Source organism: Daucus carota, chromosome 7 (assembly GCF_001625215.2).
Source record: "Daucus carota subsp. sativus chromosome 7, DH1 v3.0, whole genome shotgun sequence".
NCBI lineage: Eukaryota > Viridiplantae > Streptophyta > Magnoliopsida > Apiales > Apiaceae > Daucus > Daucus carota.
Genome location: NC_030387.2, coordinates 6128075 through 6151831, shown reverse-complemented (window position 1 = coordinate 6151831; position 23757 = coordinate 6128075). Strand labels below are relative to the sequence as shown.

The window sequence follows — 23757 nt, the reverse complement described above, 5'->3', positions numbered from 1 at the left end:
GCCGATGTCCTCAAGTCTGCGGTTGCTTTCCCGACGATCATGGTACTGCCGGATGGCTTCGGCCAACTCTACATTGGTGAGCTGGGACAGGTGGAGGGTGGTGACCGGGACATCGGTGTACTTGTACTGGTTTGCTTCGATCGTGACCCGTGCATCATTGGGGTTGATTGCTTGGTTCTCGTCCGGGTTCACATGGGTGAAAAGGGGTCCTGAGGCATGATCCTGGTTCGGGTTGTCCTGGTCTGTCTGAGGGTTATCCGGGTTCTGAGGAAGACCCAGGTGGGAGCGTGTCCTTTTTGTCATGGTTTCAAGAACTCACACAGGGTATATGGTTGCTGTTTTGGTGGTAGTGCCACAAATAGTATAGATAGTGACAGGATGACAGAAGTAGTGTGTACAGGTAGTCAACTTACTATTTTCAGAAGTATCACAAATAGTTAAGTGACAAAATGTGTGCAGGTGTGAGACAAAAGATTTTATGTGCTACAGACAAGATTAGGGTTTTGCTCAGACAGGGTTTGCTAACATGCTCTACTACAGACAAATTTAGGGTTTTGTTCAGGTAAGGTTTTCTATCATGCACATATCAAGAAAAGCCATGGCTGAGGGTTTTGAGAAGCTGGGTGTTTGGTGAGAGCTTACAGGTGTGATTTCGGACCCCCGTTTCGGGGGCTTGTTGTAGGAGATGAGTCCAGTGGCACCGTGACGACAGGACAGAGGACACCTTCCCCTCCTTCTAGCGCCAAATGATAACGCCAATCTCCGATCCCGGTCCTTCCTCCGCCGTGGCTGGTGATTCCGCGGTGTAGCTGCTGGATGGGAGCCTACAAAACAACACCGGAGGGGGGTTTTGACCCCGCGGCGCCTCCGGCGTGAGAGTAAGCGTAGGTTTCGGAAGGATAAAGATTAGAGAAAGTGTGTTATCTATATGTGGTGGGTGAAGGTGGTGTGTGGTGGTTGCTGGTGGTTGGTGGCTTGGAGTGTTTGAATATGTGCTGAGTGCAAGTGTGTGAGTAAAATGAGTGTGAAGAGAGAGTTAACCCTTAAACTCTTGATCCTTGGTCTATTTATAGGCCAAGGATTAGGGTTCAAGGGTGCGTACCTGGATCCTGGTCCTACACGTGTAGGGGTTTGGTCCCCTACACGTGTCCAGGTGTCAGCGTAGAAGTAGTATTTTGGAATGTTCCCTGGCTTGTCCCTATCGCCAGTAGTTGACCGTTATGTTTGTCTTTATTGTGTCAGTCTGTGCTTTGTGCAGCAGGTGTCGGCTGGTACATGTGTATCCGGGTGAGTAGTAAGTTTCATGTACCCTTGTAAGCAATCATATCCGGGTTGTATCACCTGTCAAGGCTGGGGATGCCCTGTGGTGTTGGTGGCTACCCGGGGTGGGGCTCCTCTAAAGGACCCGGGTGTTGCTTAGCCGGGTTATACCCTATCAAGCCCTGTTATCAAAAAAGGTGTAGCAACATGAACCCAGTGGCTAAGTGTGTCTGCTCTTGAATCTGGTGGAAAAACCTTGTCAGACCAGTGGATCACTTCTTCCCACCAGTACTGCAAGAAAACCACCACTTCTTTCAGCTTTTCAAAAACATAGTCTTTGATATTCTCTTCATTTTTTTCCAGTTCCATTGTGTTTTGCATTAAAGCTAGCACTGACTTCACCATTTTAGACATAATTCAAGAGACTTTGAGTGTTGGGTCTTGCTTTATAATAATATCAATATTATTATTCGATTTACTTTTGTTAAATCAATTATTGATTCGTTTAGGGTATCTTGCTTTTCCATGACTAACAATCAGTGCTTAAAATTCGTGATTATCACTCTTTCTCAGCTTTTGAGTATAAATGGGCTCACCGCTCACTTGCCAAAATATAAAAAATGATTAATGGTTTCCCCTTATTCGGTCCAAAACAGTGTCAAGGATTCATTCAAGCTGTGCTTTTTAGTAGAAATGGGCCTTTTGATCTCCAAGTATCCATCTATTTTGAGCCGATCATTTGTGTTCTTGTACAGGGAGATAACAAAAATTGGATTAATATTTTAAAAATATTAGATATAAATTCAAATACGGATCAGATTTTTACATTGGCATTATACATTTGACAGCCCTATACTCTAAATTAGAAATAGTATATTTTCTCTTACTAAATTAATGATAATTGAATAATTGAATACAATGTAACTTTTTATTATTAAAAATATAAAAAGTTATTTGATATATAAATATTTTATGTGGCGAATAGTATCCTTGTTGGTCAACTTAATTTGATCTCTCAATGAACAATCAAGTCATTTGCCCCAACTAAAAATTTATGATAATAATAGCTATTATATCTGGGGGTCCTGTTCCCTGACAATTGATAATTGTCAGGGAACATTTATCCAACATACTGTTTCCCAGCCGTTGGATCGTTGGATCAACGATCCAACGGCTGGGACAAAAGATTTTTTTTTTTACTATCCGCGCTTTTTTTCCGCGGATACTGTGCCTTCCGCGAGATTGTAACGCGGACACTTCAGAAGTATCCGCGCATATTAACCGCGGATAACACATAGCAGTGGGCTTGCTTCAGTACATGACAATAAATTTATACAAAGTCCAACACTTCTCCAACAATACCTACTTAAATAATCAAAAGTCAAATAACCACCCCACTTTCAGCAAGTAAAAGAATTTCATAATACAAACTGAAAATTTAACACAGCAGAAAAAACACATTAACCCATAAACCCATCCAATCTTGTTCAGAAAAAAAAAACCAAATAATGTGCCAAACCCCAACCCCCTTCCCCAAACACATATACACTGATACACACGCAAAGAGAGGGGGGAGAGAGAGACTAATCTCAAAATCACTACAAATTTACCTTTTTACTCTGACTAGGCTGCGTATCTCTAACAAAGCATAAATCTCCACCAAAACACCAATCAAGAACTACAGGCGAGCAAGATTTCAGATCAACCGCAGTGTTCTGTGTTATCCGCGGTTAATATGCGCGGATACCCCCGAAGTGTCCGCGTTACAATCTCGCGGAAAGAACAGTATCCGCGGAAAAAAAGCGCAGATACTAAAAAAAAAAAAATCTTTTGTCCCAGCCGTTGGATCGTCGATCCAACGGCTGGGAAATAGTATGTTGGATAAATCTTCCCTGACAATCAATTGTCAGGGAACAGGACCCATATATATATATATATATATATGGAGTACAAAAAAAATTGGAGTATTGGAGTACAAAGTTTGATAAAATGTAATCTAGTCATCTAAATTTCAATTTTTTTTGTCCAATAATATTTGTAAATATTTGACAACCTGCACATCATGTTCTGCAACATAAATATCGTGATCAAATGCTAGAATAATTACTTTTATAAATCATAGGACTCTATGTTCTGCAATATAACTAATAAGCAGAACAATAATCTTAAAACTTGTTAAAGTTTAAAGATATTAATGATTAATTGACAATTATGTGCAAGACAACTTATAAATGATAGATTATATCAAAATTTAGATAATCAAAGATATTATATAGGATCAAACTAAAAAATTATGATTTGTACTCCAATACTCCAATGTTTTTATGTACTCCATAGAACTTAACTCTCTCTCTCTCTCTCTATCTATATATATATATATATATATATATATATATATATATATATATATATATATATATATATATATATATATATATATATAGAGTCCCACTCTATGGAGACCCATTTTATATGGAGTACCGTGGAGACCCCTAATCTAACCCTTAATCTGAAGGAACGGCTGTGATTTGATTAAATAAAATAGTTAAAACAAAAATATAAACAGTTGAAACACAACCAGAGTTACACACTTACACACACTTGCCCACGATTACACACGGAGAGAGCGAGAGAAAGAGCGCGAGAGAGGAAAGAAGAAAACGAAACAGGGAGGTTATCGTAAGCATATTTTCTCAGATTTGAACTTGTTTCTGTGAATTATCATGAGCATCGAGTAGGACATGTTGGGGAAGAGGTACTAGTTATCGTCAATTCTTTGATTTCGACTTGTTTTTATGAAAAATTGTAGCAAGATACAAACGTGTATGTTTTTTTGTAGGTTAGGTATGATTCTACATGCATATGTGTTTGTAAGACTGAATTAATTTCATAGTTCTGATTCTATATACAAATAAGCTAATTAATTTGATTTTTATGTGTGTTTTATAAAAGTTTAGGGTTTGAACCATATTTTGTAAAATTCTGATTCTAGAGTAGAAGCATTAATGTAGTTCTGTGAAATTAGTTTTTGTCTGAATTTAGTTAATGCTTGTTTTTGTATTAAAATTAATGTTCTATAATGGAATCAAAATTTGTGAAGTTGTGCTTCTATAGTAGAAGCATGTATATCATGTCTTTATTAACCGGTTGAAGTTGCGTGAATGAATTGAAGATATAAATTATGATTCTGTAATAGAATCAAATTTTGTAGAATTGTGATTCTGTAGTCGGAGGTTTTTTAAAATTAAGATTCTGTAATAGAACCAAATTTTGTAGAATTGTGATTTTGTAGTAAGATGTGTTTTAAAATTAAGATTTTGAAATAGAAACAAAATTTATGGAAGAGTAGATAAATTATGATTCTTTAATAGAACCAAATTTTGTAGAATTTTGGTTATATAGTACAAGGTGTTTTAAAACAAAGATTCTACAAATTTTGTATAATTGTGATTATAGCTGAAGAATCAAGTGTCTGTAGGTATGGACTATGGATCGTACAAAAATTTTAAGTGCTACTCTTTCCGTCCCTTTTTAGTTGTCACATTTCTATTTTTGTTGGTCAAATTGACTAAGTTTTGACCAAAGATTATAAGTCACTCGCACATTATTTTAAAAAATTGAAAATTACATCTTAAAGTAGATTAAAATTTATTTCCGGTGACATATTTTTTTTATTTTGTCAATTGATAGAATATTAATAAATTTCATTCAAACTTTAGTCAATTTGAGCGACACAAAACCAAATGTGACAAATAAAAAGGGACGGAGGGAGTAGTAGATTTAATTCTTTCGGTGCCTAAATACCCTCCTAAATTAAGTGTTGCGTCCTCTTATAAAAATTGAAAGCATCTGTTAACTGTTTCTTCTTGACATGTTCTTTTATGCATCACGTAGGTGCATGGGCACGATCACCGGCAGTGGTGACTTGGATACCGTTCGTTGGCCAAATTTTCACTAGCGATCAGTCAAGGTACATATCTTGTCCATTCTGATTTCATTTGAATCAGGTCTGCTAATTGTTTTTTCTCCTTGTTTAGTTCAGACATGTATAGTGGAATTTCTCTTCATATTTAACCTCTTGCTTTGTGGAATTAAGATTTTGTAATGGAAGCAAAATTTATGGAGCAGTAGATAAATTATGATTCTGTAACAGAACAAATTTTAATTGAATTGTGGTTGTATAGTACAAGGCGTTTTAAAACAAAGATTCTGTAATAGAACCAGAACTTATGGAGTTTACAAAATTTTATAGAAATTGTGATTCTATAGTGAGAGGTGTTATGAAATTAAGATTCTATACGAACCAATATTTATGGAGCTGTAGATAAATTATGATTCTGTAATATAACCAAATTTTGTAGAACTGTGATTTTGTAAGGTGCTAAATTCAATGATTCTATAATAGAATAAACTTGATTTCGTGTATGTTTTTTGTGTTCTACAGTGGAAGCATTATTTCTTATGTTGTTAAGTATGTCCCTAAACCCCAAGAATTTTTAAATTTCAGAAAAAAATTACTATTTAATTTTTGTATTTTATATTTTGGTATTTTGCTGTGGGATAGCCACTGGAATTCATAGGTCTAAAATGATCTTTTGGGTTTCATTATATCCGAGTCTTGATTTTTCAGATTTTCATAAGTTTGATTAGTTTGGCCAGATGCAACTGATCGAACATGGCTTAGTAACAGATTTGATTTCCCTCTTGATATTGTATGTTTAGCGTCATCGTCGAAAATTCAGCTTGAACTATTATTAGTTAGAGTATCTCACTAGCTCATACTCTCCGATATTTAGTCACACAGCGTGTCACGACATTATTTTCAAAGCTACAGATACTCTAACTTTGCAAGCAAGATACAGAGTGAGCTTATTTCCCTGATACTAGAATATTATTAATTGGCTTCCTCATGTTGTTTGCTAATTCTCAGATTTTGTAAATATTTAAGAAGCAAAACATTGTATCTAGTCCACTTTTGAGGCCAAATGTCATGCTTTGGATTCAGCTGCTTGTAAAAATTACTTGGCTTGTATGCCGTCTACAAGAACTTGGTGTCACAAATATGACACTCATTATTCTTTATTATGATATCAGCCAGCTAGCAAAAAATCTCGTATTTGATGAGTACTATACGAAATACATCGAAATGAGTACTTGGTGTAATATTAGAAGAGCTTATATATTATGTGTATCAATTTGCATTTCTTTCTTTCTCTTGCTATTATATCAGAGGAGAATGGAGGCTCATTTTTGCAGCTTCTTTGGATAAACTTGTCCATATCTTGACTTGATTGATCCAATCCTCCTATTTGGTATTGACTTTCCAGGGAACTAATAACAAAATTATTGTTCAACTCTTGCAGTTTCGGAGGCTGTCAAATTCAGTTTAAATGATCAACAAAATTATGTTAACAACTGGAATAAAGGCTGAGATCCTCACTTTCTGTTTGACTGACCTGCTGCTCAGCGCTCTTCATGGTCTGAAATTCCTAGAAGTTCAGATCTCTATGGTCAGAGGAAGAGGAAGATGAAAATATATGCATTCTCATGTTCCGTTCACTCATCAGCTCTGATAAAGCAGTAAATTTTCACCTCAGTCCATTAAATAAAACAGAATTTCTTTAATTTAATATGCTATCTTTCGGAGGAAAAGAGAACAATACTGATTTTTTTTTAGTTATTGTTTGTACAAATTGATACAGGAAATTGAGTTCATGAAGGATGAAAGTTTTAGTCCTGAGGAGCTTGATGCTTTCGTGTCTTTATTGCAGTTGGCAGCGCAAAACAAATTCCTGGAACAAAGGCGAAGGGGAAGTCCAGGACAAATGCCATCCAAAGGAAAGTCTATTTCTAGTCTTGAGGCCATGGGGATTAAAATCTATGGAGTAGACGAACCTAATATGGGGGAGTCAAAAAGTGAAATTTCATGGGAAAATATAGCTGGTTATAGTCAGCAGAAAAGGTATGCATCATATTATGGTTGATGGCATACTGGCGTGTATACTATAGAGCTTGCTATGTAATGAATTGTTTACACATATACTTGTCAATTGGTTTTCAAAGAAAAAGTCAACTGAGACTTCTCATTTTATCTGTTTTTACTTTTTACACGGGGAAATAGAAGATACCATATTATTGCCATACACAGTCCCGAAGTGTATGATGATATTGCTCGTGGAACCAGGTGCAAGTTTGAGACAAACAGACCCCGAGCTGTTCTTTTTGAAGGCCCTCCAGGTTTGCCTCATTTGATTACATGTTCATGTAAAATTACTAATATAAGTGCATATAATTATATAACTGGCTTGTGTAAAGCATGAGACTTTTGGTCTCTTAAAAGTTTTATGAGGATATGCTTTGGTATGACTACGATTAGACCTGGATATGAATATTGTTGGTTTTGGATTATTAATTATGGATTTGGATTGATTTGGAAATGAGACTGGCTGCAGGTTGGGTCATTCGGGTGTGGTATTTTTTGTTGAGCTTAATTGTATGTTGTGGAAACGTGTACGTTATTTTGTTTATGACTTAAGGCATGCTGTCAGGAATTGTATTTGGTTGGCTTTGATTTTGATTTTTTGGAGATTCGTGTTGGTTGATCATGGTAAGGCCTTAAGTTACGTGACTAAAGCTTGGGTTTGTTTCATGGTGGGGACTTTGATATGGTTTGTAAAGACACTGTTTGTTAAGGTTCTAGCTTCATCGTTTCATGTTAGCAGTTTCTTAGATCGAATTCAGGATGCATTGTTTGATCAATATGTGATTGAGAGCCTCTCAGGGTCACCATTAGTCGAGCATCATCTACCTAAAGCCAGTAGAAGAGGATCAGATCATGGCGGCGGTTCCTCACTTGCAGAATGTTGGCGCTATTGTACATCAGGAGTTTTAGTATTTTAGCATCATTCGGAGTTTGGTAGTATATTAGTTCCTGATGAGCTCATCAGGATCATCAGGAGCTCAATAACAGTTAAATAGCTCATCAGGAGTTAATAAGAGTATAACTCAAAATTGTCTTTATGTAAAGTTGTGAAGTTGACTTTATGTGTAGTCATGATATATACAGCAGTGAATATGAGACGTTAATAATAAAATTTTCTTGCATCTTTATGAAGACTAACAGTCTTCATATTTTAATCATAAAAATTTTCAAGCTTATTTATAATTCTTTTAATATAATTTGAAAAGATTTTCTTGCAAATTTCTATAGAATTTTCATGTAAATTAAAAAAATTATTATAGAATGGATTAGTTTGATTCTACGCTAGAATCAATTCTTGAAATAATAATATATTTTAAACTGTAAATTATCATTCTGTAGTAGCACGTATCCATACAATTAAATTAAATTGATTCCATGATAGTTTCAAACTTGTTAAAATAACTTGACAATTACAAATGATTGTTTGTTATTTTGCTTGTACATTAGAATCAAGATAAGTCTTCCTATATTATTAGTTTCCAACTAGTAATAAAAATTAAAAATTCTTTATGTTTTTATGAAATAAAAAATTAAAAAAATATTGTCCCATATTTTTCTAAACCCTAACCATTAGCCGATTTAATTTCAAGTATAAATGTTATAAATTAATCATTATAAAATCCAAATATAAACCCTAAATATTAACGACTGTTAATTTACTTTATTGAAAATAATGACCGTTGTTTTGCATCTATAGTAAAATCAAACATAAAAATTATAAATAAAAATTATAAATTAAACTTACAATATTAATTAATATTAATCAAGGATAATGTCTTGATTCTAAAACAACATCATAAATATACATGCTGTATTTTCTTAATTAGGACCTGTTAAAAAGGATTCCATTGTAGAACAAAGCCTACAATACAGAACTATGAAAAAAATTTAAAATTTTAATAAATTCACTATCTTGATTCTACAATAGAATCTAAATTCAAGAAATAATTTCGAACTACATTATTTACAAAAAAGAAGATTTCATAGTAGAACCAAAGCTACCGTACAGCTAAAAATCAAAATTTTAAATAAACTGATTTGATTCTAAAACAAGACCAACAAAATATAATACAAATATAAACTAAAATATATCAGATGTATAAAAAACTAAAAATTTAACATTTAACAAATCCAAAGCCTTAATGAATCCACTGGTCTTTTGCGACAAAAAGCAATTGCGAAAACCATGTCTAATGTCTCCACGGACATAGATATACAGGGAAAATATGATATACATAATTACATCAAGCATGAAAAAATAGCACAATCTTATATTTGAGTAAACTTATATTTTCATGTTCTAAGCTGATATATTCTTCTCATTCAGCCTATGCAAGTGACCAATGATAATAGCCTCATCTATCTTCTTATTAAAATTAGTCGAACTCCAGGACTGTTCCCAGCTACAGAGCTCTTCCGGGATGTGTTTGTAGTAGTACCAATCACTTTCCCACCCTTTGGAAAAATAGTTGCCTCAAGCTCCGCACACATAGACGCCCCGGCACTCTGAAAGAGTTACCAACAACAGATGAGCATTTGATTGAAAGAAAAATATATTTGAGATGCTTCTTAGATAACAAGAGAAACATAAATACTTACAAATCAACAACAATGGATTCTCTTCTGATTGAGGAGATGAATAATAGAGATCTGCACCACTATTACAGATGTAAGCATCAAAATCAGTTGGGCTTACACCCTCAGAGACCAGAAAAGAGTGTACTTTTGACATTGTAAAGGATGTAACCAATATGAATCCTGCAGAACCTTCAGTCCTCTCCTTCTCCCCAGCTGCAAATATCATTCTAACACTCTCAAAAAGATCTGCAATAGCATCAGAAACTGCAACAATCACAAAGATATACTTCAATAATATCTGGTGTTTTTGGCAAAGAAAGCATTTCATCGGTGACGAGACCAGCATGATAACGAAGATGCAAGATAGAAAAGTATACGAGCATATATCTGGAATAAAATAAAGAAACAAAAAACTTCAGTCAATGTTGGACATGTGCTGATCATAAAAGTAATACAAGTAAATTATCAAAGTACATATGAGAATGAATTATGTGATTTGTGGGGAGAATAAAAAAAAATGTAAAAGCTTGAAACAAACCTAGTTTAAACACGTGATACATAAACATCAAGCATCTTGTAAGTGGCTACAAATTCCAAATAAAAATATCAGAAGAATAAAGAACGTCTATTCAGAAATATATGAGCAAAAGATTCGAGTAAACTATCTATTCGCACCAGTTCTATACATAAATTATCATTTATCAGTAACTATTCAAGAGTATATAGTTCTGAAAAATGAATTACTTTTCCAAGTGCCAGCTTGGAGTTTTAAAACTTTACATTTGTAACATCTATAAATGCAGCTTATCAAGAAAAATGTAAAAAACATATAAAACATACGGAGTATAACAAAATCCTAACTAGAAGAAAAACCAAAGAATGTAAATAGAATCCTTTACATGAAATAGGGAAGCCTTCAATATAATGCAAAAGAGAAGGGATCTGATGATATCTACAAAGAACAAATTGCTAATAATATTTCAGCCCCTGACTTAATCAGCTCTAGTTTATGACACCTCTTGACAAAAGTCCGCTCAGAACAGAGAGCTAACAGTGGAATCGTGTAAATTAAAACTCAAGTGTCTACTGAACTCGACATGGCAGTATATTTGCAAGCAAGTAAAAAAATATAATCTAAAAGAATACATAGTTTGTAAGCAAAACTTCTACCTTTGGAACTGATTCGTAAAACATTATTTGGTTCTACAGTGGAATCTAAACTATAACAAAAGTAGATATTTAGGAAAATTATTATTTTGACTCTACCATAGAACCAACAAACTTTATTATTTACAAAAAAGATTCCCCAGTAGAACCAAAGCAACATTACTGCTAAAAACTAAATAATTAAAACAAACTGATTGATTCTAGAACAAGATCAGGAAATAATAATACAAACTTAAACTAAAACATATCAGATGAATAATTAAACTTGATATTCAACATTTAACAAATCAAAATCAACAGAGAGCGAGAGCAATAAGGAACAATACAACTAAAACCTTAAAAGTAAAACGAATTGATTTGATTCTACAACGGAACCAGGCAAAATTAATATCAATCGAAACTAAAACATATCTGAGAAATAATAAAACTTAAAATTTAACATATAACAAATCAAAATCAAAATCAAAATCAACAGAGATGTAGAGAGATAATTGTAAGTGTAACAAAATCGAAATCAAGGGAGAGAGATAATGAACCTGATAAATTAGTTAAATCGACATTATCACAAATCTGAGCTTGATAGTGGATGAATGAGCTTCATTTGTTGAAGACGCCATGTCATAGTGGTTTAAACTAAAGAGAGATGAGAACAACGGCCTCCAGGGAGATAACACGCGACAGAGATGAAAGAGCCGCTAGCGAGATAGAGAAGAGAGAGAGAAGAGAGAGGAAAAAATAACAGATGTAACAAATTATATGTAATAATATCTTAATTTTTATTATCTGTTATAGTAACCGTTAGATGTAATTCTGATTTGATGGTCAAGATCAATGGAGGTGGTTCTCCATTGGACTCCATATAAAATGAGTCTCCATAGAATAAAAGCCTATATATATATATATGGGGAAGATCCTAAGAAAACCCAGCTTATCAAGAAAACTGAGGAACCCGTCTATCTACCGTTGATCTTATAATCATGATATAATCAGTAATTTATAAAATAAGCAATTAAATCTAGTTGATAAGGGGTAGTTTAGGAATATAGAATTACACATAATCAATCAGAATATTACTATGTGCAATAAGATTGTACATAATATTTTTTCATAATTGCATGATACACGCTTCTGTTGCTGAAGAAACGTCAAGATCATTATATATATATAGGCACTTGCTCAAATGAGAAATTTCTTAAAATGAGAACCGTGAGAACTTTTTTAATTTATCAAAATCTCATTCATTTGAAGGGCCCCGCTAGGGGCACCTTCACAAAAAATGTATATCATTAAGCTAGCCGAAAAAAAAAACAAAAAAAAAAAACACTGATGACGTGGCAGTGGATTTTTTTTTTTGAATTTTTTTTTGACTAGCTAGGAAGAGACTAGTTTTATATACATTTTTTATATTGGGTACCCACTAGTTTGATGTTTAGATTAGTCAAAATATGATAAATTAAGGAAGTTCTCCCGGTTCTCATTTTAAGAAGAGTAACTATATATATATATATATATATATATATATATATATATATATATATATATATATATATATATATATATATATATATATATATATATATATATATATATATATATATTAAAATATGTATTAGCTTATGACATATGAATGTTTTCTAATATATTAATTTATTTTAATAATTTGTGTATATTTTTTAAAAATATATATATTTGTATAAATAATAAGATATCTCGATTTGTATTTATTCCGTAATATTTAAAAAATAAAAGTCATATTTTAATTACAAAATCTATTCATAGTTAATTTTTATAAAATCTTTTTTAGAACATGTAAAGAGTAACATATTAAATTTGTGAAAACTTAATTCTATTTGACTTCAAAAATTAAAAATATAAATTTTATTTAATATTTAAATATTATATGTGTGTGTGTATTTATAGACAAGTGTTCAAATATAAATCAATCTAAAATATAAATATATCTTAATTACTTATGAATATTTATTTTTATAATATATATTTGTATATCAAATTATAACATATCATGATTAGTATTTTCTAAACATTAAAAAAAATCATATTTTGATTACAAAATCTATTTCTATTTAAATTTTATAAAATCTTCTTCTATATTGTTTAGAGCATGTAAAGAGTAGAGAACATATTTAATTTATAAAATCTAATTCTATTTGATTTCAATATTGCATCTATAAATTTTATTTAATATTTAAATATTATATATATGATATATATATACACTTAAATCTATGTCCCCTCGAATATCACTTCTTTCAACTGCACTTTTGGTAAGAATCAAAATTGCATAACCCCTCCTTCCTTCCTGGCAATCTTACTCTCATAGTCTCATGCACACCGTTAATCTTTTGGTACTTATTTTTGGTCACATTTCGGCACTTTTTTTTAATTCATCTTATACTTAACTATCATTTATCATTTAATATATAAAAGTAAACTAGTGGTTCATTAAGCTATTTAAATAATTTTCAAATATATAATTAATTGTTATAAAATATAGGTGTTGTATTAGGTTGTTAAAGATAAATATTTGATTAATTAAAATTGAACTCAAAATATTTTATAACTAATCATAATCAAAATTATAGTTTCCAAAAACTAACCAATATTAATTTGACTCACACTCAAACAATTTATATTCTGCCTCTGTAAACTAACCCCCAGAGAAGATGATGCAAAAGTGTGTAGCCAGTGGCCACTAAAAAGGATCCTGTTGGTATTTAATCAGGGAGGATGTAACCATTAGATGGGTTGTAGGGTCACTAATGTTTGTCCAGAAGTCAGTCCTCTCTCTCTGGTGTATGGAGGGTTGATGTTTTGTACAGTTAGATTCTCAGTATATATTGCTTTGAGTTTTTTCAGTGTGATAATGTTGATATTCAGTATACATTACTCTCCCTCTCACAATGTATGGTCCTTTCTGATTTTGTTGTGCAATTGTCATGGAAAGCGAATCACAGCTTCATGGTCTATTGAGTCGATGAAAAATATTCAAGAGTTGAAATTAATACATGTAAAAGGTCGAAACTTGCTGGAACATGATTACGGGCCTTTTCTATCTTGGAGAAATCTTATGTTGTGCACTTAAATTTGTTTAGAACTAGTATCTCTTTGCTTGTATTATGTTACATCTTATTTTTGTTGATGCTTTAAAGCCAAACCTTGTTGTCATCTATCTTCTCACTTAAACCAGGAGAAGTAGGGACTAAAATTCATGCACAAAACACGTACTCATATTCACCAACAATGTTCTCAAATAGCTACACCTTATTCAAAACTACCCTCATCCTAATTCCATCAAACTACTTGCATATGATTATAAGTCTGCTGATTCATCCTAGATATCAGAGAACACTGCGACGATCAGAAGCAAAATGGTGGACGTCGGACCATCTCCAGTAATTCCATTTCTGATGGTAGTCGCCTTATGGTACATCATCTATGGAAACTCTGTCATAAGCAGTGTCTCATCAGTCTCTGAGTTTGAGAAAATGAGTCTTGATTTCCTCGTGATCATACCCATTCTAGTCCTCCTCCTACTCGTCTTCACTACTCAGTCGATTATAGTACCATTGATGTTGATTCTTGTGGTGTACATGGTTTCCACTACACTCCTTGGTCCCCTTATTTTGATTATACTTATCTATGTGTTTAGTACTGGAATGTTCGGTAATGGTAGTGGGAGACGAATATATGATGATGACGATGACTACGGATATGACAGAGATGCAGATCATGGAAATTTTGGATATGGCTTTATATTGTTCATTGTGATGTTCATGGTTTTGCTTGGGATGTTCTATCAAGGAGAAGGATATGACTGGGGAACTGCATTCCTTGTTATAATGATCTTTACATTGTTTAACTTATTTTGCTTCTAGCTCATTCATGATTATAATCTTATTTATAAGCCATTCCTTTTTTCACTACATGTAAAAAAGTAATAGAAGTTACTGCAGTAAAATTTTATTCAATTCCTTTGCTGAAGAACAATAGAGCAGCTGCACCAGTGCAAAGGCCAGAAAACTCACTACTTAAAGGCTGAAGCCTTAAACTTTATTAGACATACAAGAGTACTGGACTTAATTTTTCTCCCAGACAGCATAGTCCTTTCCTTTGGTAGACACTTTATAATTAGGCGGAACGAGGTCTCCCACAGCAAACCTTGATCCAATCTTTACATATATTTTGTCGTCGACTTTTGCTACATAAAGGTCAGCTTCAGAAGCCACAATCTGCACAGTGCTTGTTGCACTGATTCCGTTCCTTATTCTGATTGATGTTAAATTAGAGAGTTCCGGCTTCAATCCCCATTCAAAGAAGTGGTCATAAAACTGCAAATAGTGTTAAGCAACTCTTATCAGTTCATATACAGCAGCAAATTAAAGATTTGCAGAATGATTAGTATAATTATGTACAACTTACTATTGATGGAATTCCAGGATGAGTTAGGATGTATACGTATCCCAGCATTACTTTGTCAGATGGCCATGGCCAGACCTGCTGAGACAAAGTATCATGATTATCGATGAAGGTCACAGCATTTCCAGGTGAAATTCCTATCAAACCTGGAGGATTTCCCTTGGAGTCCTTCATTCTCCACAGCTCATTATCCTTGACAGCTTTTTGAAGGATCCCTTTAGTTGTGAAATCAAACGCTGTGACAACGCCACCACTAGCCTGAATCCACTGAGCTATATCATTGCGATGCTTGTCTTGGTTATTGTCTAGTTCCCTGTCTTTCCAGTAAGCAAGATCATCCCACCACTCACCAACAGCAAAATCAGGTTTTGTGTTTTCCATATAGACCTTGGTAATACTCAGAGCATACCCTCTGGCAAAATCAAATCTCCAGCCAACAAATCCTATTTCAGTTTTGAGCCAGTTCATCCAATCTGACAATTCTCTTTGTACCCTCGGGTTGAGATGGTCTATATCTGGAGCTAAATTGAACTGCGTTCCAGTATCTGGATTCCCCGTGCCACAAGGATATTGTTCGTCGTTGTTGCAAATGGAAGAAGGGCCCCAGTCAAGGTGATCATCAGGAGTTCCTCCCTCAAAAGTGCAGGAATCTTGTTTCTCCAAGCTTCTGTGGTTTATTACTATGTCAGCAATGCATTTAACTCCCTTGTCACTGAAAGCTTTAATCAGTGCTTTTAGTTCCTCCTTGTTGCCATATTTAGACCCGTCGAGATCATAGAGCCTTCCTGGTATATATCCTGAACAAAGGAGAAGAAAACAAGCAATATGACAAGAATGCAGTGGCATGAGAAATAGCATTAAATGCATGCTCGTCGCATGAGAATGGAGATTTTTCGAAGATTTTAGAGGAACCTAAAAATATGGTCCATGCAATTGTAGAAGCAAAGCTAAAAACTTTCACGTGTTAAAGTCATTCTAGCTACTTCAGAATGGCCATGTTGAAATGGTCACGTCTAGAACGCTTCAAACACGTATATTTAAACTTCTGTAATCGACTGAAATGTAAGGAAAAACCCGGAGAAAGAGATGAACCTTGAGGATGGCCTTCTTGAGATTGAGAAGGTGGAGGGAGCCAAACATGGGTAATCCCAGCAGCAGCCAGATCAGCAACAGAGTTGATTAATGAATTGTACAGCCCTCCTGGCTTATCGCATGACGCCCAGTTGTATCCCTTTCATGACAAATTAACAAATGTTACACATGGTATATCAGCCAGAATTCTGAAGTCCTGAAATGCCTAGTACTAAAATTATCACTGATATTTCAAGATTACCCAAGAATTTAATATTTCTGCCATTGCATATCAGAGACATGCAAACTCCTATATACTACTAATGAAATAGGCAAATTGTCAGAACTAAGGAATTGCTGACTTTATGTACCTGAAACAACAACGTATGAGCTGCTGCTGCAAACGTGGGTAGGACTAACAGAAAAAGACATAGGAAATATGAAACAGTGGCGAAAGTTGGCATGATTAGTGTTGCTTTGCTCAAGAGAGAGCTCATAGTAAACCTCAATGCAGAAGATTACAAATTTATAGATGGAAAAAGTTTGTTTGCAGCTTACAGGATTGACTGGAAGTCTGGAAAAAGTTGGCCATCCTGCACTGGAAGTCTGGAAAATAACATCTCCAACCTAGAAAATTCATACCAGGATCCAGACCGCAGAGCCATTCACTAGTAAATTCTGGCATCATGGAATATATACTTTGCGAATTTAATAAAATCTAATAAACAAAATCATCAAGCAGCAATTATTTTGCTTTTTTTTTTGCTAATTTATTTACGAATTTCAATTTGTTTCATATTATCATTTTATACCAAGTTGTTTGTTTAACAGCGGGAGAGCATCCGTTATACTTACTAGAGTACGTATTTAGGAGCATCAAAAGAATGCAGTAGTTATATTTCAGATTCAACTTAATTTTATTTCAGGAGAGTTCTAGTATAGTTGTGACAGTGGGGGAATTCATATGAGCAATGTGAGGATAAGGTTGCAGACTTTTGTATTTCAGTACTTGACTAAGGCATTGGTTACTGCAGAGCCTACACTCTTTATTCCAATAGTTGAAGTGACAAATATGTTTTTATTAAACGCGTCGTCTATGAAGCATCAAATCAGTGCATGAATCTTGTTCATAACGTGTATCGAGTGCAAGTGAACAGGATACAATACAAGATCCCAGACTGCAGTAGCCATGGAGTTCAATGTATATTTGGTCTCATAAAAGATAAATGAGCTCAGGAAACTTATTCTTATGTAGGAGAACAAATGGGAAACAAACATTTGTCTATGTAGTTTTCTTAGCAAAAACAAAAAGTACCACAGACTTGTATTCAATATTGACTGTAGAAAAGTTCAACTTTGTCCTGCTAAGCCAGAAAAGCATAATGCTCATTCATGTCAGGACCAAGTCATAACAAACTTTTCATCCTCCAAGAGCAATTCCTAGGTAAAATTTAGTTTACTAAATTTATAGTTACTTAAACTTGCAGGAAACTTAATTATCCAGAAAACATAAAGGGTTAAATTCAAATTCGGCATGTTAATGGTTTGAAAACAGAAATGACCACTTCAATTGTTACACCACCTCCTCCTTTCATTTCTACGCACAGTCTATAGTGCAGGACCCTTCATCATAGATTATAACACATGCATCCTGCTTTCACCTCTCTGATAAAGGACACAACCGATGTGTGGAAACCAAGTAGAGGATGCAGCAGTGTGATTGTTGATTAAATTATCAGACAGTTGAAGTTGGCAATGAGCTTAATGTGCAAGTACTTTCATAAATTCCGCAATGGTTCTTGTACGTATGCAGGATCCACTTAAAAGTTATTCTTGTTGAAAGATATGTAATCACTGGTTGAAGTTACTGTAAACTTTAAAACTCAAGGAACAAGGTCTGTTTCTTGAAACAGAGATTTAAAAAAAGCAGACTTTCTGTTGAATTCTGAAACAATTCTCTACTTGTCTCGGTTAAGTGAAACCAGTCACTATATCTGAAAACACTTGCATCATTCGGTCTCTCATTCGGATTCAGTCAATTTAAGCAAGCTCGAAAGCAAACCTCGAAGCTGCCCTAAGCTTTTTCACCAGAAAAGTGTTCTTACTAGCCGTAGAACATAAATTAAGATGTATAGATTTGTCACTACTAGAATTTGAAACTTCACAATATAAATATAAATCTGGATCAACTTGTATTACACATTTATCTTACTGGGCACAGTATGTATTTGTCAGTACCAATTTTTTAAATTTCAAAACAGTATGCCCCTGGATAAAGTAGATGATGTGGTAGACCAGGTCAAATCAAAGAGCATCAACCTCCTTTCTAGAAGATGAATTACATACACGAGTACGAGCATCAAGGACATAAAATACAATGAAAATCATCTGGAGATCGAATAAACAGGCTAGCAATGACAATAGAAGAACTTTACATGGTGACGATTATGTTCTGGAAGCAAGATAATATTCTTAACTGGATCGAACTTCCTCAATCGCAGATACTATTCTATCCAATTTGGCACCAGTTACTTCCTTAACAATCTCACCATTTTTAATTATCTTAAAAGTCGGAACCACCTTTATTCCTAGCTCCTTCGCCAGAGGCTGGCAATTGACAAATAAGAAAAGATGCACCATAAGATACATGATCGAATACGAACATATCAGAAATAGAGAAATAACTAGTTTATAGAAAGTGGGAGGTTAAGTTATCAAGGGTAACGACAACCAACCTTGTTGTCCTGGTTGCAGTCCATCTTTAAAAAGACAACATCAGAATACTCCTGAGCCAGTTCCGCCAATTTGGGAGCTATAATTTTGCAAGGACCGCACCTGCAATTTTGTAAAAAATTTAAGATTAGGATGACCGTATGGCTCAATAAATTGTAAATTGATATTACAACTTAGGAAAGTTCGTAAGAGTGTCTTAGAATTTTAAAAAACTCTATGGTTAATCTGCGTAGTTAGCTTAATTCTATACCAACTAGGAGATATTCGAGTCTGTTACTCTGAGATGAACTTTTTTACACTCATCTAAGTTAGCTTTTACTTTTTCCTGTGTTACCAACCCTCATTTCTTATTCAGCTAATTCTGCACAGATATCTGAATTTGGAGTGTATGCTGCATGGTTTCGCATTATAGGATCTGCATGCAGCTGCCTACATTTTCCGGTTAGAGTCCATCGAACTTGACCCACACTCTTCCATCTATAATAGCTTCCATAACATAGTAATAAGGGCATAAGAATTCCTTTCCTTTTTCCAGAGTATAGCCTTGTTTTGATTTTTGGATTTAAAAAACAGCATGTTGAACATGAACTTTATGTAAAGGCTAAGGTATCTTACTTGAGACAGGTACTATAATCATCTAATTTGCTATAATCACTTGTTGCCTACTACTTACAAAATTGTATCACTTAAAATTTTAGGTATTTTTCGTTCCAGCAAATTGTTTTCTAAGAAAAAACATTTCTCAGAAAGTTTTTTCATAAGAAAAGTTTGCCCAGAAGTTATTTTACAGCAAACAAGCGGAGCCTTTAATTGTATAAGCATACTATTTTATAGAATACTGGGAAGACATATTTTATACATGTCAAACAACGTGCTAAAAAGGTACACAGTCTAACATAATTCAAGAATATTTGGTAAAGTGATATTATTAAGGTTTGAACACAAAACTTCTAGTAAATGGCATAGTTATTCCAAATACAGCTCTCTTACCCAATTATAACTTAAAAGCTTAAAACAGGAATAAACATCATTCTTATAATGATCTAAGGCCATATCACCCTTGTATAATGCACTACTGGTTTAACACAAATTTGCACATCGCCCAAACTACTAGAAGATATCAATAATATATTCAAGAACTATAGTTCTATTTTGCCTTTTTTTTACATTTTGCAACAAAGACCAAAATGTGGTATATCTATCTGACTATGGCACATAAGAGAATATTGAATTCACAGGGATAGTTAAACTTTGTTCCTGATTTTCTACATACTACATGTTATTTTGGGACTGATATTTTAGTCATTCAGATCTGGATGGCACATAACATATTAAGCTTAACTCACAGTGACAGTCAAACTCTATCTTCTGATCATCTACAGTTTTCTTTTTTGGGTCTGATAGGTTTAGCCAATCAGATTTGAAGCGCAAAATAGCATTGCGTATCTACATGATATATGCAACTCTAGACCATCACCTAAATTTCTTAGATGAGCTGTTATTAAATGCTTTAACAAAGAGATATAACTTCCCTCATATTCTATATCGCTTCCTCAAATTATCTCTATTTCACAGAAGACAGAAATTATTTATCTTCACAGACTTTTTCCATAAAAAGTGTTAGTATGGTATCAAAGTAATACGATTTTTTAACTTTAACATGCTGTTCCGCATTAAGGACTCCTATTAACGAGGGAAAGATAGGAACAGAGAGGATAATTTTTTAAGAGAACATCTGATTATACTCTTTTAACTTTTGAGTTCAGCAAGACTCTTGTTATATAAACCACGCCATGATAACTTTTTCAAAGCTTAAGAATAAAGGAGTTCAAATCAAATGAGCTCCATTATGATACTAAATGTTTTGATCTATTACCAAAAAGTTTAAACTTAAATGATATTTACTCCATCTTTCAGTTGTTGCTTAATATGGCTTTCGCCAGGATATGCAATGATGACATTTAAACTGTGTACATGCTATTAAATTGCAAATTAGTATGACTACCAGCTTGCTGTTCAGATAGAAATTGCAACAAGCAAGCCAGAGAACTTTAGCATGATAAATATAATGATATGAAGGTAGTCATTTCTGGTAGCATCCAAACCCTTTTCGGGTGGTGTTTAGCTAGTTCTCTTTTAAGAATGGTGAAAATTACACTCTGTACTTGTACATTTGGTGTTGAATGTGTATAAATGGATCATGGAGTTATTGAGTGACCAAAGTAAGTCAGTCCAGTTCAGCTAACTTAGACATTCAATAAGCTGAACCAAACTACGAAGCTTAGAATAAGATTTTTATGTGATAATTTATCACAAGGGAAGGGAATACTCCAATTATCTTTCTATATAACAAGGACCATAATACCATTAATTTGCCACAATGAAAGGGGAATACTCACTTCATCTCTCTATTTAAAAAGGAAGCGTAATATCCTAATTACTCACCCCAACAAACCTGGGAAGAATCTTCCTTACATGGCATGGGGGCACATTAACTGCTTGGCCTAGTAGACCATGACTCTATCGTGGACTGCTGATAGCAAGTATTGATTGCTGATCTCTATGTAATTATAGACTATAGACAAGTCGTTCTAGTGGACCAAGAGCCATATATCCGTGTATATGATTTCACGAAGCATCCCTCTACACTCTACAGATATCCTTCTCCCTTTCTTCCTCTATCAATCAACCAGAATTACCAATTCATAAACAACTCCAGTAACCAAATTTACCCTAATCTTTACTGAAGGCTAACCATTCACAGTTAATAGTTCCCAATTCTCAGGACACATAAACACGCAAGAGGGAGCTTATTATACTCAATAAAAAAGAGTACACCACTAGATGACTAAAATTCTAACACCATTTCACCATCATCAGAAACCCAAAAACACACAACCCCTAAAACCCCATTTTCCAAAGTACAACAGAACCAAAGCACAAGGCTCCAGCAACAACAGAAGAGCCTGTTTTTAAGGATATCCCAAGTGTCACTCAAGATATAACATAAGATCCTACTAATTTCAATTTAAATCCTGTCGAAGTGTCGATCAATCACATATAAAAAAATATGGAAAATTCATACTAAAGTCAAAATGTGAAAGAAAGAAAGATACCATTGGGTGTACATGTCAAGAACCACAATCTTATCAGCAGCAGCCTTAACAAGAGGCCAAAAAGTGTCCTTACCAACCTCAGTAACTACACCCACAGCTGCCTCAACTGTCTCCAACTTAGAACACAACAACCCCTTGTTGTCATTACCAACATTACCCTTGTGGCTCTTCTTCATCATCAGACTATTCTCTTTCCTTTCTTTTGGGATCATGAAGCAAACCTCACTCTTCTTTGATGACAAACATGATGATAAACAAGTGGAACTCAGACCCATCATCCCATTTTGTTGGAACCTTGAGGAGATTTGCAGCTGTGAAGCCATTTCAGATTGCACTAGTAGTTGAAATTCAGTTGATAAATGTGTCTTTATTACATATATATCTGTATATTGTGTGGAGTATAATTTGTGGACCAGTATGGGAAAGTGAAACAGAAAGGCTAGAGATAGATTGTTTGTTTGTTGGTTTGCAAACTGGTTGGACGGTTTTGCCCCTGGGTATCCTCGGTTTTGTGCGAATATTTAATTATTGGGTGTGATGGTTATTTCAGTTTTCGATAATTTTTGTGGCAGAGCTGGGATTGTCACAACTGAATGATTACCAGACTTGTGTTGAATTCGGGTTTTAAATAATTTGTTTTTGTTTTTGTTTGAAATTCAAGTCTATATATTTTGGATTTTGAAAAAATATAGATAGAATCTTGGGGTTTATAATTCAGATTCTAAATTATTTTTAAAAATCTTGTGATATCTTATCAGGGTTTTTTTTTATTCCTAAAAATAAGGTTAAATTCAATTGAAATTATTTAAAAGTTATTAAAATATGATGTTAGAAAAATGCTGATGGATTTCTTGAAATTTCATAATATGATAGATTTCTTGGATTGTTTCTTATATTTTATGTTCCTAAATCTCCATAATCCATGAGATTTTATGAGATCTTGGAACATCATCGTTCAAATTTCATTTCATTCCTTCCAGGTTCATCCATCCCAACCAAACACAACATAACTGCACCAATTGCCTTGGAAACAGTTCACAAGCAATGCTAATAACTCCCACTCGAGAACCACAATCATCCTATAAACTTGAGCAAAATGAAAGTTTATTTTGGATCCACCATGATACAGTATCAATTTGACATTATTAGCCTTCACATCTAATGCCCGTGTTTCAAAACTCGATGCACACAAATTAATGAAAGAAGAAGAGGCAAATCGTTTCTACTCATCAGTCATTCATAATACGAAAAGTACTCCCTCCGTCCCTTTTTACTTGTCCCTTTTGAAAAAATAACGCATCTTAAGAAAATGTTAGTTGGATATCTTGTTTTCATATATATCCCTAATAAATGTAATAAATTAGATAGAGTTGTGTATATATATATGCTAGTCAAACATTGGAAATTGTTATT

At 33.9% G+C, this 23757-nt stretch overlaps 3 protein-coding genes and 1 long non-coding RNA gene across 7 annotated transcripts; 1 reads left to right on the top strand and 3 right to left on the bottom strand.

The window, feature by feature from the left end:
• Positions 1 to 3826: 3826 nt before the first annotated feature.
• LOC108194510 (uncharacterized) lies at positions 3827 to 8321 on the top strand. Of its 4 annotated transcripts, none has more exons than XM_064080815.1 (6): positions 3827 to 4015; positions 5155 to 5230; positions 6624 to 6840; positions 7032 to 7222; positions 7445 to 7497; positions 7809 to 8321. In XM_064080815.1, the coding sequence occupies exons 3-6, from the start codon at positions 6808 to 6810 to the stop codon at positions 7829 to 7831; spliced, it is 300 nt and encodes a 99-aa protein (XP_063936885.1). In that variant the 5' UTR covers positions 3827 to 4015; positions 5155 to 5230; positions 6624 to 6807; the 3' UTR covers positions 7832 to 8321. The 4 variants fall into 4 exon arrangements, 3 of the variants coding, with proteins under 3 accessions (XP_063936885.1, XP_063936884.1, XP_063936883.1); XM_064080814.1 differs by having other exon boundaries at positions 7385 to 7497; XM_064080813.1 differs by having other exon boundaries at positions 7382 to 7497.
• A 1019-nt stretch (positions 8322 to 9340) lies between these two features.
• Positions 9341 to 11732, bottom strand: LOC108194508 (uncharacterized). The gene is made up of 3 exons (XR_001801418.2): positions 11524 to 11732; positions 9842 to 10066; positions 9341 to 9748 (listed from the first exon to the last, which is right to left on the bottom strand). It is a non-coding gene; the product is annotated as an uncharacterized LOC108194508 (long non-coding RNA).
• A 3224-nt stretch (positions 11733 to 14956) lies between these two features.
• LOC108194485 (alpha-amylase) lies at positions 14957 to 17161 on the bottom strand. The gene is made up of 4 exons (XM_017361437.2): positions 16867 to 17161; positions 16517 to 16655; positions 15428 to 16221; positions 14957 to 15336 (listed from the first exon to the last, which is right to left on the bottom strand). Exons 1-4 carry the CDS (start codon positions 16990 to 16992, stop codon positions 15085 to 15087), a joined length of 1311 nt encoding a protein of 436 aa, XP_017216926.1. The 5' UTR covers positions 16993 to 17161; the 3' UTR covers positions 14957 to 15084.
• Positions 17162 to 18794: 1633 nt separating this feature from the next.
• LOC108194500 (thioredoxin F1, chloroplastic) lies at positions 18795 to 22763 on the bottom strand. The gene is made up of 3 exons (XM_017361465.2): positions 22345 to 22763; positions 19231 to 19330; positions 18795 to 19102 (listed from the first exon to the last, which is right to left on the bottom strand). The coding sequence occupies exons 1-3, from the start codon at positions 22665 to 22667 to the stop codon at positions 18968 to 18970; spliced, it is 558 nt and encodes a 185-aa protein (XP_017216954.1). The 5' UTR covers positions 22668 to 22763; the 3' UTR covers positions 18795 to 18967.
• Positions 22764 to 23757: the final 994 nt, after the last annotated feature.